The sequence below is a fragment of the Salminus brasiliensis genome, chromosome 13, assembly GCF_030463535.1.
Source record: "Salminus brasiliensis chromosome 13, fSalBra1.hap2, whole genome shotgun sequence".
Lineage (NCBI taxonomy): Eukaryota > Metazoa > Chordata > Actinopteri > Characiformes > Bryconidae > Salminus > Salminus brasiliensis.
Window position 1 is genome coordinate 17,143,637 of NC_132890.1, and position 18,564 is coordinate 17,162,200.

At 43.6% G+C, this 18,564-nt stretch overlaps 1 protein-coding gene across 8 annotated transcripts in view; it reads left to right on the forward strand.

Annotated features, from left to right (window-relative positions):
• Positions 1-18,564, forward strand: part of mef2aa (myocyte enhancer factor 2aa) — a 118,211-nt gene that overhangs the window by 33,651 nt on the left and 65,996 nt on the right. For 7 of the 8 annotated variants that reach the window (XM_072695877.1, XM_072695873.1, XM_072695876.1 and 4 more), the window contains one exon: positions 8,894-9,143. In XM_072695877.1, the coding sequence (XP_072551978.1) occupies positions 9,090-9,143 (54 nt within the window). In that variant the 5' untranslated portion in view covers positions 8,894-9,089. The remainder of the gene's footprint in view (positions 1-8,893; positions 9,144-18,564) is intronic. The other variant, XM_072695871.1, reaches the window with a different exon arrangement.

An 18,564-nucleotide genomic window follows, 5' to 3' on the forward strand; every position in this document is an offset into this window, starting at 1 on the left:
TCCCAAGCGCGCTTCATTGTCTCACTCTGTTCAGTCAGAAAAACATAGATGCCAAAAGCTAGTGAGCTAAAGGTAACCCAACTGCTCATAACCAAGTGAACTCATCTGTCTCACTGTCAGCCTGTACACTATGTTCCCTGTGACTTGACCATCTATGGATGAACCCTTGCTATAATAGATCTAGATTGTAACTGCTACCTATTCCAAAAGAAGGAAACCTAGCATAGCCTAGCCTCAGTTCTAGCATCAGACAGTCTTTCAAAGCAAAACAGATCCAGAAACAGCTCCATTATTTGCCCAATTATATCAGCCTCCTTCCTCATCTACCTGTGCTCCTCTCACACACCCTACCCGTCAGTCATGTGCCAGAAGGTACCGCAGCACACATGTCAGTCTCGCCATTCTGAGCTGTTTAATTGATGCCTGTCGTGTGCGCGTGGCTTTTTTGCGACAGGTGCGAGAATACTGCACTAACAGACAGGCGATAGATAAATAAATAAATAAGCAAACAAACACCACGGGCCCCTTGTTTCCTCCGACGAGGTGTTGATTGTCTAAGCAGTTCCATCTGCGTGTCTGACTGAACGTGTGACTCAACTCACATGTACAGACATTAGTGGAACTTACCAAGTGGTGCCGTGCTTAAGGAACTGCACTCTTACTAACCGTGTTCAAAATGTCTCAAACAGCGGATTGGGCTTTTGGCCAGTGATAGAGGAATGGATTGCCAGCACAATGAGGTAACTGGGGAATGTGCTCCTTTTTTTAAAACACAGAGCACATCCATCAGCCCGGATGAGTTATTGTATTTGTGCACCTGGCTATTCGTTTTCTCTCTGCTCCTTGCAATGTTTGATAATATATATTGGAGCCATGGACTGAGCATCAGTACTTCCACCAACTTAAGCACACACTGTGTAGCCTACATTGCTATTAAGGTGACCCAGTATGTTTAGTCAGAATTCTTTGATAGCTTGTCTGTGCTCGAAAGGCCTACAAGGTACCTTAATAATTTTAACAATACATTCATTTTAGGAGCATACAGCACTGTACAGACACCAGAGGCCATGGTTTGTTTATTTAACAAAGTTACATATTGGTGTATCAGCAAAAATAAAGCATAAATATGGGTTTAACAGAAAACTAAGGATAACATCACATATCTCACTATTCATCATGCCCTCCCTTTTAATAAGCCTTTTCAGACTCTCACCCTCCAAGTAATCCTAAACACATTCAGTGATGTAGAGATCTGGACACTGAGGTGGACAACCCATTGTTCTGAGAGCATCAGTGACTTCTTTGTGTGATTTGCAAATGTTCCTATTTTATGTTTCTTCCTTTTTCTCAGTAAGATCTTCTTGATCAGCTCCACGTTTTTTTAGATCCGCAGTGTTGAGATATCCTCTGTCACACACACACTTCTGTGGATTCTATTCAGATCTGAAATGATAATGGAGCTTGATTTTCTCCTCTCTCTTAAAGACGAAAGTGCTATATATCTGATGCAGCAGTGTTTGTGGTCTACCAGGTTTTGCACACTTGCTAGAGGCTTTAATTCCTGTGTATTTTAAAATAATTTTTAAAAACTCTCCTCAGAAATATCTTCTGTAAAAACTTGTACTTAATTATTGAAAATCCAGAAAAATGAAAATATTATATTATGGGTGACATTTACACAGTGCTGGTAGTGTAGTAGGTTAGTAGGTTAGTTAAGCACCATCATAGGAGCTTTTGAGACAGGTGCAGATGGGTCTGTACTGATAAGTGCATTAGTCCACACTTTGATTATGACTTTTTCCGTGTACTTAAAACCAATAGTGTCTAGTAAAGCTTTAAAGGATGGCAGCACTGTGATCAAAGAAATCCTAATGGGACAATTAGTCAAGTAATCAATTATTGAATAATAGTTGCCAGCTTCATTGATTATAGAAATAACCACTGGTTGTAGGCCTATTTACAAAGTGTATTGCAAGCAAATGCCCTTGAGTGTGTGGTGTTATGGGGAGTGGGTGTATGCAGTAGAGCTCCAGTGAATTGTACAAGACAGAAGGTGCCGTGAGACACTGGCAAGGTGCTGCTTCCATCTGCCCTCCTTTAAAGTACTGCATGGTCTGTTCTCCAGAGCAGAAGCTCTTAGAGAACCTGAGTGAAAGCAGGCGGCGTAAGCACGGGGCCAAATGGCATCCTTCCTCCTCCGCATCCCCCGCCTGATCTGAGCATGCCGCCATGGTGCTCCCATCATCCGGAGGCAAAGCACAGAGACACAAAGAGGAACACACGAACGCTCAAGTTCCATTCAGGCCCATTAGGCTGAGCTCTGCACTCCCTGACCACGGCCTCACACAGTGCAACCTTTTCTTACCTATAAAAATGGATAATACTACAGACATAATACACATACTTCAATAAGGCTGCTACTACAGCTTTAAAGTGCAATGTACTTTTACTCCAATGTACAATGTACAATGTACAATGTACTCCAAATCAGCTGTCTGCTCCTGGAAAGCTACCTTCACACACACTTAGGTTCCAACCCTAAGCTACCCCTCCTGATCCAACTTATAACTATCTTTAGAAGTCCATGATTGGCTAATTGGGTTGTTTTAGATAGGAGGTAGCTCTTCAGATGGACGGTTGAAAACCACTGGTCTATACACAATATTTTGTTTCCATAAAGAACCATGTTTGTAATAGAAGGCCTAAAAAAACACCTCTTGATGGAAAGGTTGTTTGTGACACTCACATATCTCTATTACAAATTTACATGGTTCTTTATGGACCTTCTTTGGCATCACTCAAACAACCTTGCAGCACCATTGTTTTTAAGAGTGTATGCTCAGCCAATAAAATGACATATTTAGGATGCTCTCAGGACAATTTGACAGGTCCCACAGATGTAAAGGATGTCTTTTCTGACGTCCTTTCAATGTTACAAGAACTTCACATACTACTAAGTTTGTATATTGTTTTTATACTGACCTGGACATATTTTTTCTCCTGTTAGCTCACGTCATACTTTAAAGCATCTAAAACACATTTATTGAACACTGCAAATTATGCTAACATTAACTAACCAAATATTTGCTTTGTTCCGCAGTGTCATGACTGAAGGGTCAATTTCAAACATTTAGAGGACCATCACAAAGCTCTCAAGACGTCTTTCTAATGTTATTCAGCTAGCCAAAGTTTATAATGTCAAGATGTCCCCTGTTAGCTGGGTTCTTGGAAACAACTGTCCAATCATAGAAGGGCAGCTAATGCAGTTTGCTGTATAACAAATTAGCAAGCATTTAATTGGCATACAAAGCACCCAATGTTTACCATAAGATGTAGGGGCAGGTGTTTTATTGGATAGGTTTGTTAAAGTATTGGGACACCTGCGTATTCTTTCCTTGGAAATCATGGTCATTGAAAATAGGGAAGACTTTCTACAAGATTTCAAGAGTATTGGTGTGAGGATTTGATTGCATTCAGCGGCAAAAGCATTAGCGAAGTCAGGATGATGACCACCTCACCTCATCCCCAACTCCTCAGCTTATCTCATCCAGAGAACACAGTTCCACTGCTCCACAGCTCAATGCTGGGGGCTTTCTACCCCTGTAGGCCACACCTGGCATTAGGTATGGTGGCAGTAGGTCACCTGCTCCCTAGTCCTATTCCTACAAGGACTAGACAAGCTGTGTGTGTGCATTTGCACATTTGTGTCAGCAATGGTTGCAACTTAAAGTAGCTGAACGCATTCATTAGAAGCGGTGTCCACAAATATTTGGACACATAGTGTACATGGAAACAGTGGTGGCTCTGCAGCTAACAGGAAAAGCTGTTGGGTTCAGAAAATCTGGGATGCTGTAAACCTGTAACCCTTTTTGTTCCTGTTGGTCTAGCATTATATGACATACTATTGTCTACTGTTCCAAAGCCAGAAGTAAGGCGCAGACACCTCCTTACTTCTGTTCACTAGTGATTAGCTGAACCCCCCCAAACATTACAGCCCCCCTTTCCAGTTTTAAAATCAATCCTAAGCCTGTGGCTGCATTAGACCCTACCATACCTCCAGTTCTGAGGAGCTCCTCATAGCTCAAGAAGCAAACCTCAGTGACCAAACATCCTGGTTACTTATGAGCAAGTGTACCTCACTGAAATGTCGTAACAGGGTTACGCCCCTCCTCCCCTTTGCACGAAATCTGTGGCAGCTCCCAAGTACACACAGGATAATTCGGTTGCACTGTGTTTGGATAAGCAGAACACCGTCAGTATACACAAACACAAACAGAAAGACACACAAACACACACACATACAAACACCGTCAGACAACGCATCCCAGCCACGCGAACATTTCCATTCAGAGAGCTTGTAAGCTCTTACACAATACATTTAATCCAGATGTTTTTATTTCAATTTGACTGCGACTGAAACAAAGAGGGGAAAAAAAGATTAAATCTATCTGAAACATTTATTGTCTGCTGTCCTGCAGCTCTTTTATGATTAGAATGTGTCAGGAGGGCATGTGTTGTCTAGCTTCTGTTAGATCAGACAAAATCACCAAGCTGGGTCACATTTCTCAACACAAAGCTGTATTTCAGCTGTGCTAGAGTGGCCTTCAGAATTATTGCTTTTTTTTTTTCTTTCGGCTGAGTAATTCCACAAAGGTTAGGTTTCGCTCATATTTCAGTGTAAGATAATGTTTTCAGATAAACACTTTTCAGCAGCATTTCCTGCTGATCTTTACCATGGATAATTCTGAAGGTTTTGTATTGTGTTGTGTTGTGTTTGTTTGTTTTTTTTTTTTTCCTCCCAAATACTACATAGGCAATTGCTCAACCCACACCTTAGTTCTCTCCCTATCACATGTAATGCTCCCAACACTGGGAGAGTAAGGACTGACACATGCCTCACGCAACGTCACAGAGCAATCAGTGCGCTCTGAGGAAAGTGCCGGGTACCCAGCTCTGATGCAACAGCTAGCATCACACTGAAGTAGTGTGGAGAGAGAGAGACATCCTCCCACTCTGGCAGAGCAAGGCTGATTGTGCTCTCTCGGGCTCCGGCTGCTGATGGCAGACCTGGGTATTGTATTGATAATTGACTTCACAATCACAGTGAAACTGGAGAATTTGAGTGAAGAGAACTTAGCAGGCAAGTTTTTAAACAACATTTTGGTAGGAAATAATGTCTGTCATAATCAGCTTAGTAGCAACCATGTTGCTCCATAAAACACTGAAACAAAATTGTTGAATTGACTTGAAATGTAGGGTAATTTATTTTAAAGAAGTTGGACATTGTGATCTGCACATTTAAGTAACTTGTTGCATACGAGCTTCCCTCTCAAAGTTTCCAAAGTATTCCACATCATCTGTCAAATTAATCAAGGCACTGTTATGGCCTGGCATGTATGGCTGCAAAAGCAACTGGGTCATTGTAGGCAGAAATACAAGAAGCAACTGATGGATGCTGCAATTAAAGCCTGATTAAGCACCTCAAAGGGAGGAAACTTGTTGACTACAAACTATTCACATCCAGGCATTAAATATACTTATTATAATTATTTGCTTCTATATTCCTGAATAGTTATTGCAGTATATTTGTTAAAGCTCTTCAATTGAAACACATACCTAAGCCTAAATCCCACCTAAATTGTTTCATTTTAGGTTTGGTGAACTGAAGTTCAGCGCAAAACCATGAGCTGAAAATAACAATGTTTTGTAATAGACAATAAAACAGTTACTTCTTTTTATGGAATTACTTGTTAAAATAAGTATTCTTTCAAAATTGACTTGGGTTCCAATAATTACTCTGAGATATAATGACTTTCTCAATGTAAGTGTTTTTTTCTGTAAACCAGTTTTAACTTAAAACGTCTCCTGTCTTGTAATAACAGACTTTCAAGTAAAAATTAAAGAGCTATTTAGTAAATCATGTCATTTACATTTCCAAAATAGTGTTTGTAACAGCACACAAAATGTTTTTCAAAAATTCATTTTAAAATTCAGTTCCATTATGGTTGTGTGTTTAGTACCGCTCTTTTCTCAAGGCTGGCTTGTCAAAAACAGTAACCTGAGCATGCAATGGATATCAGTACTTGCCATCATGTAACCATGCTTGTAGGATGCAGTGGGGGTTAGTTTCAGCCCTAATCTCACACACCTGCTTCTGATATTCAAATGCTCGTGCTTCCACATTGTTTAGTGCACACACTAAGCACACTCCATCATCTTGAAATAAAGGGGCTGAGGGTGTGTTGCAGCTAGCATGATAGACAGCTTGTTACTGTAGAGTATTTGAATATATCTTAAGTCCAGCGGATTGCATGTCAGAAAGTGTGCAGAGCATTGTCCGTGTGCGCGGTGTGGGATACGGTGCGCTGAAAAATGCCGTGTCCCATTCATTGTAGGGAAATGTTCTCATTTGCCGTGGCCAGAGTTTCCAGCCTCCATCTGCCGGGGACATGACCTCCCGTGAAAACTTTTCTGCGGCGCTGGAAACACCTAAACACCCCTGTTCTCTTTTAACCCACTAATTACTGGCCCTGGGCACCCGCTGCTCCATTCCCAAACCTCCTGGTCATCACATTCTGCTGCTGTACGGCCAGGGGAAAAAAGAGGCAGACGGAGGGAGGGCTGCTTTTTCCTGCTGCTTCTCAATCTCTGGAGGAGAGAGTTCAGCAGTGTCTCTCTCTGATGAGAGATGTGTTTACATAGGCATTTTCTATTTGGGCGCACGCTCGTCTGTCCTCCTGTCTCGCGCCGGACCGGGGGGGGATGATGAATGCCTCTGCGTAGGTTTGGGACGGGGCAGTGGCGCGCCTCTTTGTGAGCAGGTTGGGCCGGAGCGAGGGGGCAGACGGAGCGCTCCCCGGGGCGAAGGCAAAAGGGGCCCCGGCTCGGCTTCCACCGCATATTGCCTCATCCTGGGGCCCAGAGGATTTAAGGCTCGTGTCAGCCTGAGACTGGGTGCACTCTTAATCATCTTAAGCGCAAGAGGCTGGCAGCAGCCAGGGTTACGGTGAGGGACCGTGAGGGCGTCTCTGGAGGCACTCGCGTATGTGTGCGCGCGTCTGCTTGTTTGTCTCCTACAGCACGACAGCGAGACACAAACATGGACCTGATGAAGGGAACTGAGTAAAGTAAACCACATCCAAACACACCATGAGAAAACTGAAGGCAGACTCTTGGGGTAATACACATTGCGAAACCAGACAGACAATCCGATCTGCTTTCTGGTGTCATATTGATTATAACATCTCACTTCCCACTCAATCAAATGTCAGGCTGTCAAGCAGCAAGGGCCTATGCATCTGTTTTACTTGTAGCTGGTGTGTTTGGCCATTTGCTTGTTTGCCGAGGCTGTGGAACCAGTGTTGTTTTTTCCTCAACTTTTTGATTTTGTCCTTTTTTTAGTGTTTTGGTCCTGACATATTTATGAATTTCAGTCTAATCTGAAATGAGTCTAAAATGACATTTTTGCCTTCTGTAACGTCACCATGTTTTTTTTCATTGAACAGCGATGATACTCGGTTTAATACTTGTGTTTTTGCACCCCTGGTCAGATTTAGTGTTGTTGATTTCCTAAATGAAAGTAAGTCACATCCTCTACAGAGACACACTTCTGCTCATGCTAAAGCAGAATTACTGTTTGCGTAATTTACCATATTGCTAAAAACATATATAAAATACATTTATTTTCAATGTGTTCCAATATGGTAAATGTAAGTTTATCTTGTGTAGTTAGGTCTGTTTAGTTCATTTACATTTTGAAAATCAACAATTTTAAAAAAGGTCCCCAGACCTTTGCATAAGATCTTTGCATTCACATTTGTGACATTTGACTGATGCTCTTATTCAGATCGACTTACATTGAAATTTTGTTACACAGGTAGGCGAATATAGCATTAGGAGTCTTTACTGTGAAAACATTTGAATATATCTTAAGTCCAGCGGATTGCATGTCAGAAAATGTGCAGAGCATTGTGCATGTGCACGGCGTGGGACACGGTACACTGAAAAAAGCAGCGCCCCATCTATTGTAGGGAAATGTTCGCATTAGCCATGACCAATGTTTCCAGCCTCCATCTGCCGGGTACGTGACCTACCATGAAAACGTTTCTGTGGCACCGGAGTTCTCTTTAGACCCACTCATTGCTGACCCTGAAACTTGGACTGTATAACTTTACATGGCATTTACAAATGGCATTTGGCTGATGCTCTTATTCAGAGTGATGTACACATGTACACACAGATGGATGGAGTGTTAGTCGTATCCATCCCTAGTCTTAACTTTCATCTCATGTTTCTATTGGTCTATTATTCATGAAATTTAGACACAATGTAAAGAACAATTACAAGATTCAAGAGGTCCATTAATCCACTTTAATAGCAAAACTCACAACAGAAATGTGGTTTATTATATTGTCTTTTCTTAATTCAGTGCAGCACTTCGGTTAGCTATTGGTGTTTTAAACAGGCTTTCCAAACGAACTACTGCTTCTCCGTAGTTCACTTATCAATGCCCTATATTAATCACCCACAGACTGCATTCTAAAGCCGCATGCATGGCTGGAGTGTGGCGTATGCACAGTGAGAGCGCTGTGCGTTGCGTTGTGTTGTGCTGGGCTGCGTAAGAGCGGCAGTGGGTTGAGCCCCAGCTGTTCTCCGAGGTGCAGGTGGGGAGATAAGAAATCATCACAGGCCTTCCTCTCATATCCTCTCTCCGAGTGGCAGCCAATAGAGCACAGAGTGCTCGCCTCCTTTCATCTGCCTCGCAGCGCTTCCTATGAGTTTGAATGTCACTAACTCCAGCTCTCTCTCTCTCTCTCTCTCTCTCTCTCTCTCTCTATCTATCTATCTCTCTCTGTGTCTCTTTCTCTCCATCTCTATCTGTCTCTCTCCACAGATAGTGGTCCGGACACATCAAGAGAAAGGCAGCGAGAGAGAGAAATCGCAGGAGAACGAGTGTGAGAGAGAGACAGAGAGAAGAAGACGAGAGAAGAGGAAGGTGGTGTACAATGTGCTAGTGGAGTGGAGGAGGACAAGCACAGGTGTTTTTCTGATATTCTCGGGGTGTCAGAGAGACCGAAGAGGACGTCAAGATGGGACGGAAGAAGATCCAGATCACGCGGATTATGGATGAAAGGAACCGGCAGGTGAGTCCTCCTGCTCTTTTTCACCATCCTCTTCCTTACAATGGTCCAAAGAAAGCTGTCCTGTAGCCTTAATGCCCAGATCAGTGATGTTTATCTTGTTTGCCCACACCTCAGTTCCTCACTTTAACTTACACAACAAACTTGTTGGTACAAGGCCTGATAGTTTGTAATAGGCACTGAATAATATATTTTAAAGCAGCATTATGCGAGAATTGTCATCAAACCTTTCTGGACAAGCAGTAAAGTAATATTACAGGAATATAAATGTAAAATTGGGTTACTTAATACTAAACAGTGTTACGCAGTTTTCCTGCACATTTCACCAAAGTTACATTGCGCAGTGTGCAGAGTGCTGGGCACAAAGTTGCAACCCCCACTGTTATGACTTAGGAGCAGCTCAAACAACCAATTGCATGGATTTACCTATTAATATTGAGTTTAATAGAAATCTTGGAGCACGAGGGGTTTGAATGTTTGAATAGTTCTAGAGAAACCTGACTGATTGATTCTACAGCAACATCTATAAAAGCTTAGCAACATTTAGATAGACCAGCAGTTTCAAATGCTTGGTTAGAAAGCATTGCTGCAGCTATTGTAGCAGTTATAAGAGGCTGACTTCCTCTAAAATCATCTGAAACTTGAAATGCCACAAATTGGCAGCAGAAGAAGTGGGAATTTAAAAGGATTATAAAAGCAAACACACTACAGTGTTGCAGCATTACTAATGAGCACATATACCAAAGATTCAATTACCATGCTCCAGGTTCAATACATAGACCAATCCAAAAATCGACAGGTCAGACAGGTCGTTTGATTATTGGTTAATTAAGGGTCATCTGCACATTGGCTGAAAAATGCTGCCCCAGCATCTCAACCAACCCTCAGCTGCCCTCGCCCAGAGTGTACCCAGCCAGCCAGCCAGCCAGCTAGTCAGACAGGCCGGCAGACAGACATGTAAAAAGGGCTGGTTGTTAAAAAAGGGACCAGGACACGTTGTTGCAGTCGTATTTACAGACGCGCCTCCCACACGCCACCCTACAATTTCAGTGCTGTGGAAGTTGATGAGGCAGCAGAAGCTGGCGTTAGTCAGGCAGTGTGTGGGTGCAGAGGCTAGCAGGGGGTGAGGGAGGTGAAGAGGGCTGACTGTGGCCTCTCTCTCTCCTTTTCTCTCTCTCCCCTTCTCTCACTCTCTCTCTCTCATTCTCTCTGTCTCTCCTCACTGGAGGGCTCGAGCCGGGGCCCAGAGGGGGCCCCTTGCGCTCCCTGTGGTTGCAGCTGGTTGCTAGTAATTAGGAGTAGCCACTTCACCACAGCACCCTCTCATTAGCAGGGAGGGTCAGCAGGACACACAGCGCCCTTCTATCTGTCTGTCTGTCTGTCTGTCTGTCTCTCTCTCTCTCTCTCTCTCTCTCTCTTTATTCTCTTTTCTCTCTCCTTTTTCCCGCACACACACACACACAAAAATGCCAACGCTCTGGCCTGCCACAGAGACAGGCTGGAATTCACCCTCGTCTGCTCACGCTAAATATAAACAGCGCAACCCAGCTCAGTCTGGCCTGCTCCAGCCGCTGTCTCCCACACACACACACACACACACACATCTCTTCTATTCTCTGTGCCTGCTGTCTATGCCATCCAGGACTCATTGCTGTTCCACTATCAGGACAATACACTGTATGCTAATTCTTGGGTCAGGCTGATGTAGCATATTACTGTAATTGAATGTCCGTAAAAAAAAAAAAAAAAAAAACCTCCTCTGTATAATTCAGGCATCTTCTTCTCGACAGCTTTTTGTAAAGGCTCCTCTTATAGATAATGAAAAAAAGAGAAAAAAAATAAAGTACCATATCAAAACTGCCTGGATGCACCCCATTCACACCCTCTCAAAATATCATTTGCACCGTCTTGCCGGCGAAAGAACTTTCTTGCCGCGCTGGCGGAAAGCTAATTGAGGTTTTGCTTGCTCTCCTGAGGGTGATAACATAACAGCCAGCTCCCCCCCACCCCGTCCTCTCCTCTCCAGCTCAACCCCTTCGCTCTGAAAGCAAGTGTGGAGGTAGCAGTTCGTCCGAGTGAGAAACTCAGAATTTACAGGACAGGCCAATTATCAGCATAACACCCGGCCCTGGGTGGGATCCAAACATGGAGGCAAGAAGACAGAAAGACGGCTGCTAGGAGCATCAGCATCTGCGCTCCCTGCCCTGGCCTACACCTACCTACAACATCAGCAAAAAAGAGAGAGAGAGAGAGCCAGAGACAGAGAGGGAAAAAGAAAGACAGACAAGAGAAGGGGGGCGTGTTAGCGTAAAATCACTTTGTTGCTGGCTGCTGCTGAATTAATGAAATGTATTAATTTATGCCAGAGTGAAGATTCACAGGCAGGTCTAATTGAATTGAAAATATGGGCTGGAGTGGGATGAAGAGGTAAGGAGTGGCGGTTTGAAATTCACCACTTTGGTAGTCATCATTAGCAAAGCGTGTTGTTTCAGGAGGGCCTCGGCCCTAAGCTGCAGCTGTAACCACAGAACAGCTCAAAAGACAATGGCTGGTAATTAACAGCTATCGTGTCCATCAGATTTTCAAATGTCGCCGTCTGCATCTTAGCGAGTGGTTATCAGTAGCAGGCAGGCATCGCGTTAGTGGCATTTGGCCTCATCAGCATAGGCTTCTCACTAGAGACTCTGCCTCTAAGTCCTTTATTGGGGAATGTGAATGTGTGTTGACTGTACGTGTGTATACGTCTTCCTCCACGGACTACGAAGCTCGTCTCCTCTACTCTCCGGGGTGCCTTTCCTCACCCAGGCGAGCTGGCCATTAGCATACCGGGCCCACTGCGAAGATCAGCTTGAATCTTCATCTGTGCAGCCGTGCCGCCAGCGGCCCCGTGCTCACGACACGGAGTGGAGAAAGCGCCCTAAGTAGGCTAATTAAATACGCCGGCAATGCTGCACGCTGCTTCTTGCATCATTATGGGAAGTGCTCTGGAAAGCCTGTTGACCTATCAGGGTTTGTATGGAAGAGGCTGGCAGGGGTTGGGAGGTCTGTAATTGCAGTATCCATCAAAACAAATGGATTCGCTTCAAGAGCAAGCAGGGAAACAGGACATTTAAGCATATCAGTTTTTTTAAAAAACATATTTCATAACAGTGTTGCAGCCTGAAGGTTCAGGGCCGCATTTATTGCTCTGTTTTGCTCTCGGAAAGAACCCTGTTTGGGTGCCCTGTGTGTTTTGCAGCCTGTGGTGCATTTAAGCGATCCTTGTCATGCTGGACATTGCGGATGTAAAGTCTTTTTGACTGATATATCCGCTAGTATATGGTAGGGATAGTCCCTGGTTTTAGTATTTCTATATGGTGGCAGAAGAAGGAATCACCAGAATATATAATTAATCATTAATTATCAATGTTCATATTTTCTAAAACAATTTGATTTACCTCTCTGATCAGTTTTTTTAAGTTGAGCATCCCCAAAATGGCTGGTCTTGTGGAGTTTTTCTGGTATGCAGTGGTCAACCCCTATCAAAAGTGCTCCAAAGAAGGACAACAGGTGAATTGGCAACAGAGTCACAGGCGCCCAAAGCTCATTGATTCAAACCATGGAGCCCCACCATGAATCTGCTGCTGATTTCTGGCTGCCTGGTACTTTCAAAGGTCTTGTAGAGTCCATGCCTTGATGTGTCAGGCCTGATTTGGTGACACGAATAAAACCTACACAATATTAGGCAGGTGTTTTGATATTGTGGCTGATTTGAATGGAAAATCTCTATGCAAAAGCTTGAGTATTCCATGCCTAATTGTGAGAAAACTGACCCTGAATGCTGCAGAAAAGTCACTTCCTAGTGGTATGCATAATGATTTCCACGCTAGAACTACAGATATTGAATGTTTTCAGGTTAATTTAATGTAAACTAAAACGAACCAATAACCAATAGATTCATTAAAATATACCAGAACCAACTGCGTTTCTGATCCACTGGATTAATTCAGGACATCCCTAAGTAGTTCTTATCTTACAATTTGTGGTGCACCCAGTACCTGTACACGGATTGAGCCACTGAGGTTGCTTTGTCAGAGGGTGTAGGTTGAGTTTGACCCTGACACTGTTTCGTGATGATGCCAGTAGAGATTGTTCCTCTCTTCCCGGCTCCCTCGTCGGCATGAATTAAAAATGGAAGAGGCAGAGGCCCTGTCATGCATGCCACCCTATCCTTCTGGAACGTTCCCCTAGCTGCCCCTTAAGTGCGTCCTGGCGGAGCACTAGGAGGAGAGACGGGGGAAAAAAGAAGAAGAAGACGAGAGAAACCGGCAAACAGGCCAGGGTTGACAAGCTAATTGCAAAGCTGTGTAGGGGCGGACGCCTGCCATAATAGCGCAGGAGGGCAGAATTATCCCATAACAACCCCCACCGTTCTCCCTTCACCATCCACTGCTACCTGCCCATCCGTCCACTCAGTTCAAGTTCCGATTTTGCTTCTCGCGTTCTCCAAGCCTGCATTTATTAGCCTTGACGATGACATGCACCTGTCTCACTTGGACAGCACAGAATGGATGAGCGAAAGCAGAAGTGCACTGTTAAATGAGCTCCCCCAGTGAAACGAGCCTTAATTACTCTAGTGGACTCAAAAGCCTTTAACGAGAGATGCCTCTCTCTGAGAAAACAGTGGCTCTCCAGCGCAGATTGTATAGTGACAGCTCTTTGCCTGGTGGATGGCAGAGCATAATATTATGAGCGCTATTGTAAGTAAAGACCCCAGGGGACAGTCCTGCGAAAGCGTGCCACGGAACTTTCCTCTGGTTAAGTGGAAAGCGAGAGCGCGATTGAGAGCGAGAGGTGGAAGGGATTGTAGCGGGTACCTTTTCAGTTTGTTTTTACACATTAGGGTGTTTAATTCACGTTTGGCTCGTTGTGCGCATGTGATCCTCATGCCTAACGACGTCCTCTGTACGCCATTAAGCAGGCTCACTGGGGGTAATTGCTTCAGTCATTAAAAGTTTGATGATTTTCGCTGTTGGGTGGAGTGCCGCCCGCCCTTGCCTCGGCTTACTTTGGCTTCTGCATGTCACATGCTCACGACACGCTCTCTCTGTCTCTCTCACTCTCTCTCTCTCTCTCCTTCTCTTTTTTCCTCTCTCTCCTTCCATCCCCCTCTCTTTTTTTACCAGGGGAAGAGCAATGCGCATCCCTCCAATCCCCTCCCTTCTCTCTCCATCCAGTTCCTAAAAGCTCTTGAGCTAACACTATTATTCTTTAATGGGTGAAAACATGCTTGATAGGGAATGGAGTGCTGAGAGAAAGGGGAAAAAAGAAAAGAATGGAGGGTTTACGAAAAAAGGCTAGCTTTAGAGGACATTTGCTAGGTGAAGTCTGCCTAGGTAACAGGGTTCTTAAACATTGCAGTGTATAATCAACGGGGGGTGGATTATATGAAGTGAAGTTTCATTTTTAATGTAAGTACATTAGCTTACAGTTATTGGTTTGTGAAGGGAAATAGTGTTGACCGTTTGCGGGTAATTTATGACTGATGTCACAAACATTAAGATGATTCAAACTGTAACACACCCCAAACACCCCCCCCTCAACCATGATCACCACCACCAACACCCTCCACCCCCAGCTGAGAGACTGTGTTGTGCCTGATGATTCATCATAGTGCCAGAACAAAACCATCTGAATCATGCACATCATAATTATATCATACGATGTGTGGTCATGAATGTCTTGCCCCCACATGTTTGTGGCTTTTAATTTTTTACTCTTAGTAAGAGTAACATGGAGTCCAAGAGCTATCTCCAATCTCCTCACTCCTCACTAACATCCTAAGAACGTCAGATTACAACATCCATAAAACTCTCTTTTAAGGCCAGCCCCAATCTAAAAACCCATCCCTATTCTGGTTTTAGTTCTTCTTCTTCAGAACTTCATTGTGATATTAAATAACCAAATATCTGTAGGATAGACCTTGACTAAAAACTTTTCTTTTTGTCCAAAATGACTGATTTTAGGCTATATGTATAGTACTTAACAATTATTTATCAAATTATTTATCAAAATTGACACATCGCCATGCAAAGGCTCTTTACCCACCGGCACCCCAAGAGCAGCAAAGGAGAAGACCTAGAGAACTCTGTTCCAAGGTCGCTTCATCACGGCCCCAGCTGGCTGCCTAGACCCTCTAGGCTTCCATAACTGAGGAAGCCAGTGGTATTTTCTCTGTACCCTGCCAGAGATGATCTGGCCGGACAGCAGCGAGGGACCTCTGCCTGTCTCGCAGGCCTGTGAACGGCATGGGTCACTCCACCAGCTGCTCACGCGACTGTGGACCACAGGAGCCTCCTGCTGCTTGTTACGTAGATCATTGGAGCTGACATGTAGCTCTTATGCTGTATCCCTCCCTCTTCTCTGTCAGCCTCCCAATGTTTTCCCCCTTGTTCCAGCATCCTTCCATCCTTCCCCATTAGATATCTGACACAAGCATCACCTCCAGTGCCCCAGACCACTGCAGTCCCACATGGCTTGTTTTTCATGTTGGCTGTGCTCCCTAAGGACAGCTTGTGATGGAGTGTCTGACTGACAGGCCAGTCCTTGTCATTTTTCGGAGGTGAAACATACATACACATAGGCACACACACACACAGCATGCACATGCATTTAAAAACCTAAACTTGAACCTAACTTATTCTTAAAAGAAATCATATTTGATTCCAGCAAATAGCTAAACACATACACACATATTTAGGTATTACAATAAGGCCTGGAAAACTGAGGACTCAAGTAATTTAACCTACACAGGTTTGCAAAAAAAGACATATACCACCAGGCCCAAGAATCACCCTTTAGTCAATTTGATTGTAAACCGATCAGAAGCAGAAATGGTGTATTCCTAGTATTTTAATGATGATCATGCAGTTGTTCAGCGTTCTAGTTCAGACAATGTATTTGGACATAATCTGAACAATAGCATATCATCATTTTGCACAGACCTAAAGGTATGCTTCTACAAATGAATGTGCACTCACACGGATGGCCAGATGTTCTATGATAAATAGACGGACACACTGTGTACACACAAAGCATTGAATGCATTTGTTTTACAGAATCCATGTGTCAACACTATCCAGAGTAAAGAATCATAAAAAAAAACATCAGCACTTATAAACATTACCCAACACACTTCACCCACACAATCTCACCCATTTCCTCTTCCGTGGGAATGCGGGCGGTTTATTTTTAACTCCATGCCGCTCTTGTTCATGCCCTACAACGATCACGCCTTTTTGGCAGACCCATTCTACAAAACCCCCTGCCAGCACCCCCCCACCCTGCCACGACATCAACCTCTTCACAACCATTACTGGCCTCAGCATCTACCTACCCAGCATTCTACACGAGAATGGACCAAACAGAGACAGACCAAGCTGAGGTATCTGTTCCAGGCTTGAACAGATTTAGCAAAGCAAGGTTCTCACTTGGAACTTAAAAGAAGAAAGAAATAGGAGAGTTATGAAAAGGTCAGCGTTTTCATTCCTGGCATACAATTAGATGAGAAACGCTAATATAATTACTGTATTTCTGGCATCGCGGGTCACCACAGTGACCTTATCAGAAGCTGCAAGAAGTTAGGAGAGAACAAGAGAGAAGTATGGCATACAGTACATGACTCATAGCTTTACTTCTTCGTCGTGCTCCTCTTCCCCTTCTCGTTAGATACTCAATATTTTTTTGATGTCGGATAAAGCTATTCCAGGGATATCTTTTTGTATTGACCAAAAACTTCCAAAACATCAATACTCTAACCTATACGCCTTTTATATTGTTGAAAGGCAACTGGAGGTGTAACTCTTGAAACTGAGACTCTTGAAAGGGCCTCAGCCCTATAAATTCATAATTTACTGTTGGAAAATCTGTTGTTTTAAAATTAATTACAGTCTTCCTCAGAACCCGGCTGTGTTTAGTCTCGGTAATCGAGTGGAAAACACAAGCCCAGCATTATTTCATGTACTCTCAGACTGCTCTGTGGTTTTCCACTGTTTCTATGGTCAGCCATGACTATGGGGGTGTTGTCTAAGGTTTACCCCACTTCCCCCATCTCTGCTTGTTCTTGTAACTGGGGTCATGTAACTATCACATTTTGGGACATTTTTGCAAGACAATATAATGTCTGCATGGCCTGGCATGAGAAAGTTGTGTAACTACAGCTCTATCAATCCATTCTCAATCCAATAAATGTTTCAATTCAAACAGACATCAGGAGAGCAGAAGTGCAGGTTGACATTGTTGATACAGTCAAGTTCACACAAATATGTTGGTCTACAGTCAGATTTAGGCATTTTTTTGGTCCACTGTCGAGTTTAAAAAGACTTTTGTTGTTCTACAATTAGGTTCAGATGGAATTTTGTTGGCATGCAGCCGACAGAATTTTATCACATTGCATTCTCAATCGAATAAGTTATTTAATCAGATGTCAGGAGGGCAGGAAAGGCACTGTTTTGATGTTAACACTGCCATACAGACTTCCTCTTTTTAGCAAGGCTTAAGGGGCTAGTCTTGTGAGTGTCACTTAGTCATTATGTGTGTATGTGTGTGTGCACACACCATACTGTCCTGCTCTGCAGGTGAAATGAAGCGCTAGCCTGGGTCAGCAGCCTTGTGCATGCTGAGCAGCAGTCAGGCAGAACAATGTCACAGCACAGCACTGAACAGCAGGACTTTTCCTGCTCAGCCGCTGACACGTCCAAGTCCACCTCTCCAGCCCAGCCCCTAGACTGCTCTCGAAATGTTTGTCCAATCCCATTGAGGCCCAACAATTTATACAGGGTTCGGCCATCTTTTCTCAAATACTTGTCAAGCTGAGGTTGAGTTCAGGTTTCATGTACAGGTGTCTCTTTTTTCCTTCTTCCACTCTGTGTGGAGGTTGGCCTGCGTTTAACACGTGGCTTTATTTTTTCTCCCTACTTTATTCTTCCTCTCTACTTATTAGACCTCCTTAGACCATTATTCATCTGACCCGCAGTTGTGGTGATGTTGGTTCAGACAATTTTGTTGATCAACAGTCCGATTCAGACAGACATTTGTTGGCCTGCAGTCAGATTCAGGCAGAATTATGTTGGTCTACAGTCAGATTCAGGCAGAATTTTGTTGGTCTACAGTCAGAATCAGACAGAATTTCAGATTCAGGCAGAATTATGTTGGTTTACAGTCAGGTTCAGACCATTTTGTTGGTCTACAGTCAGATTCAGGCAGAATTTTGTTGGTTTACAGTCAGAATCAGACAGAATTTCAGGTTCAGACAGAATTCTGTTGGTTTACAGTCAGGTTCAGACCATTTTGTTGGTCTACAGTCAGAATCAGACAGAAATGTGTTGGTCTGCAGTCAGGTTTAGAGATTCATTATAGAATTGACAGATTTTCAAGCAGACTTGCT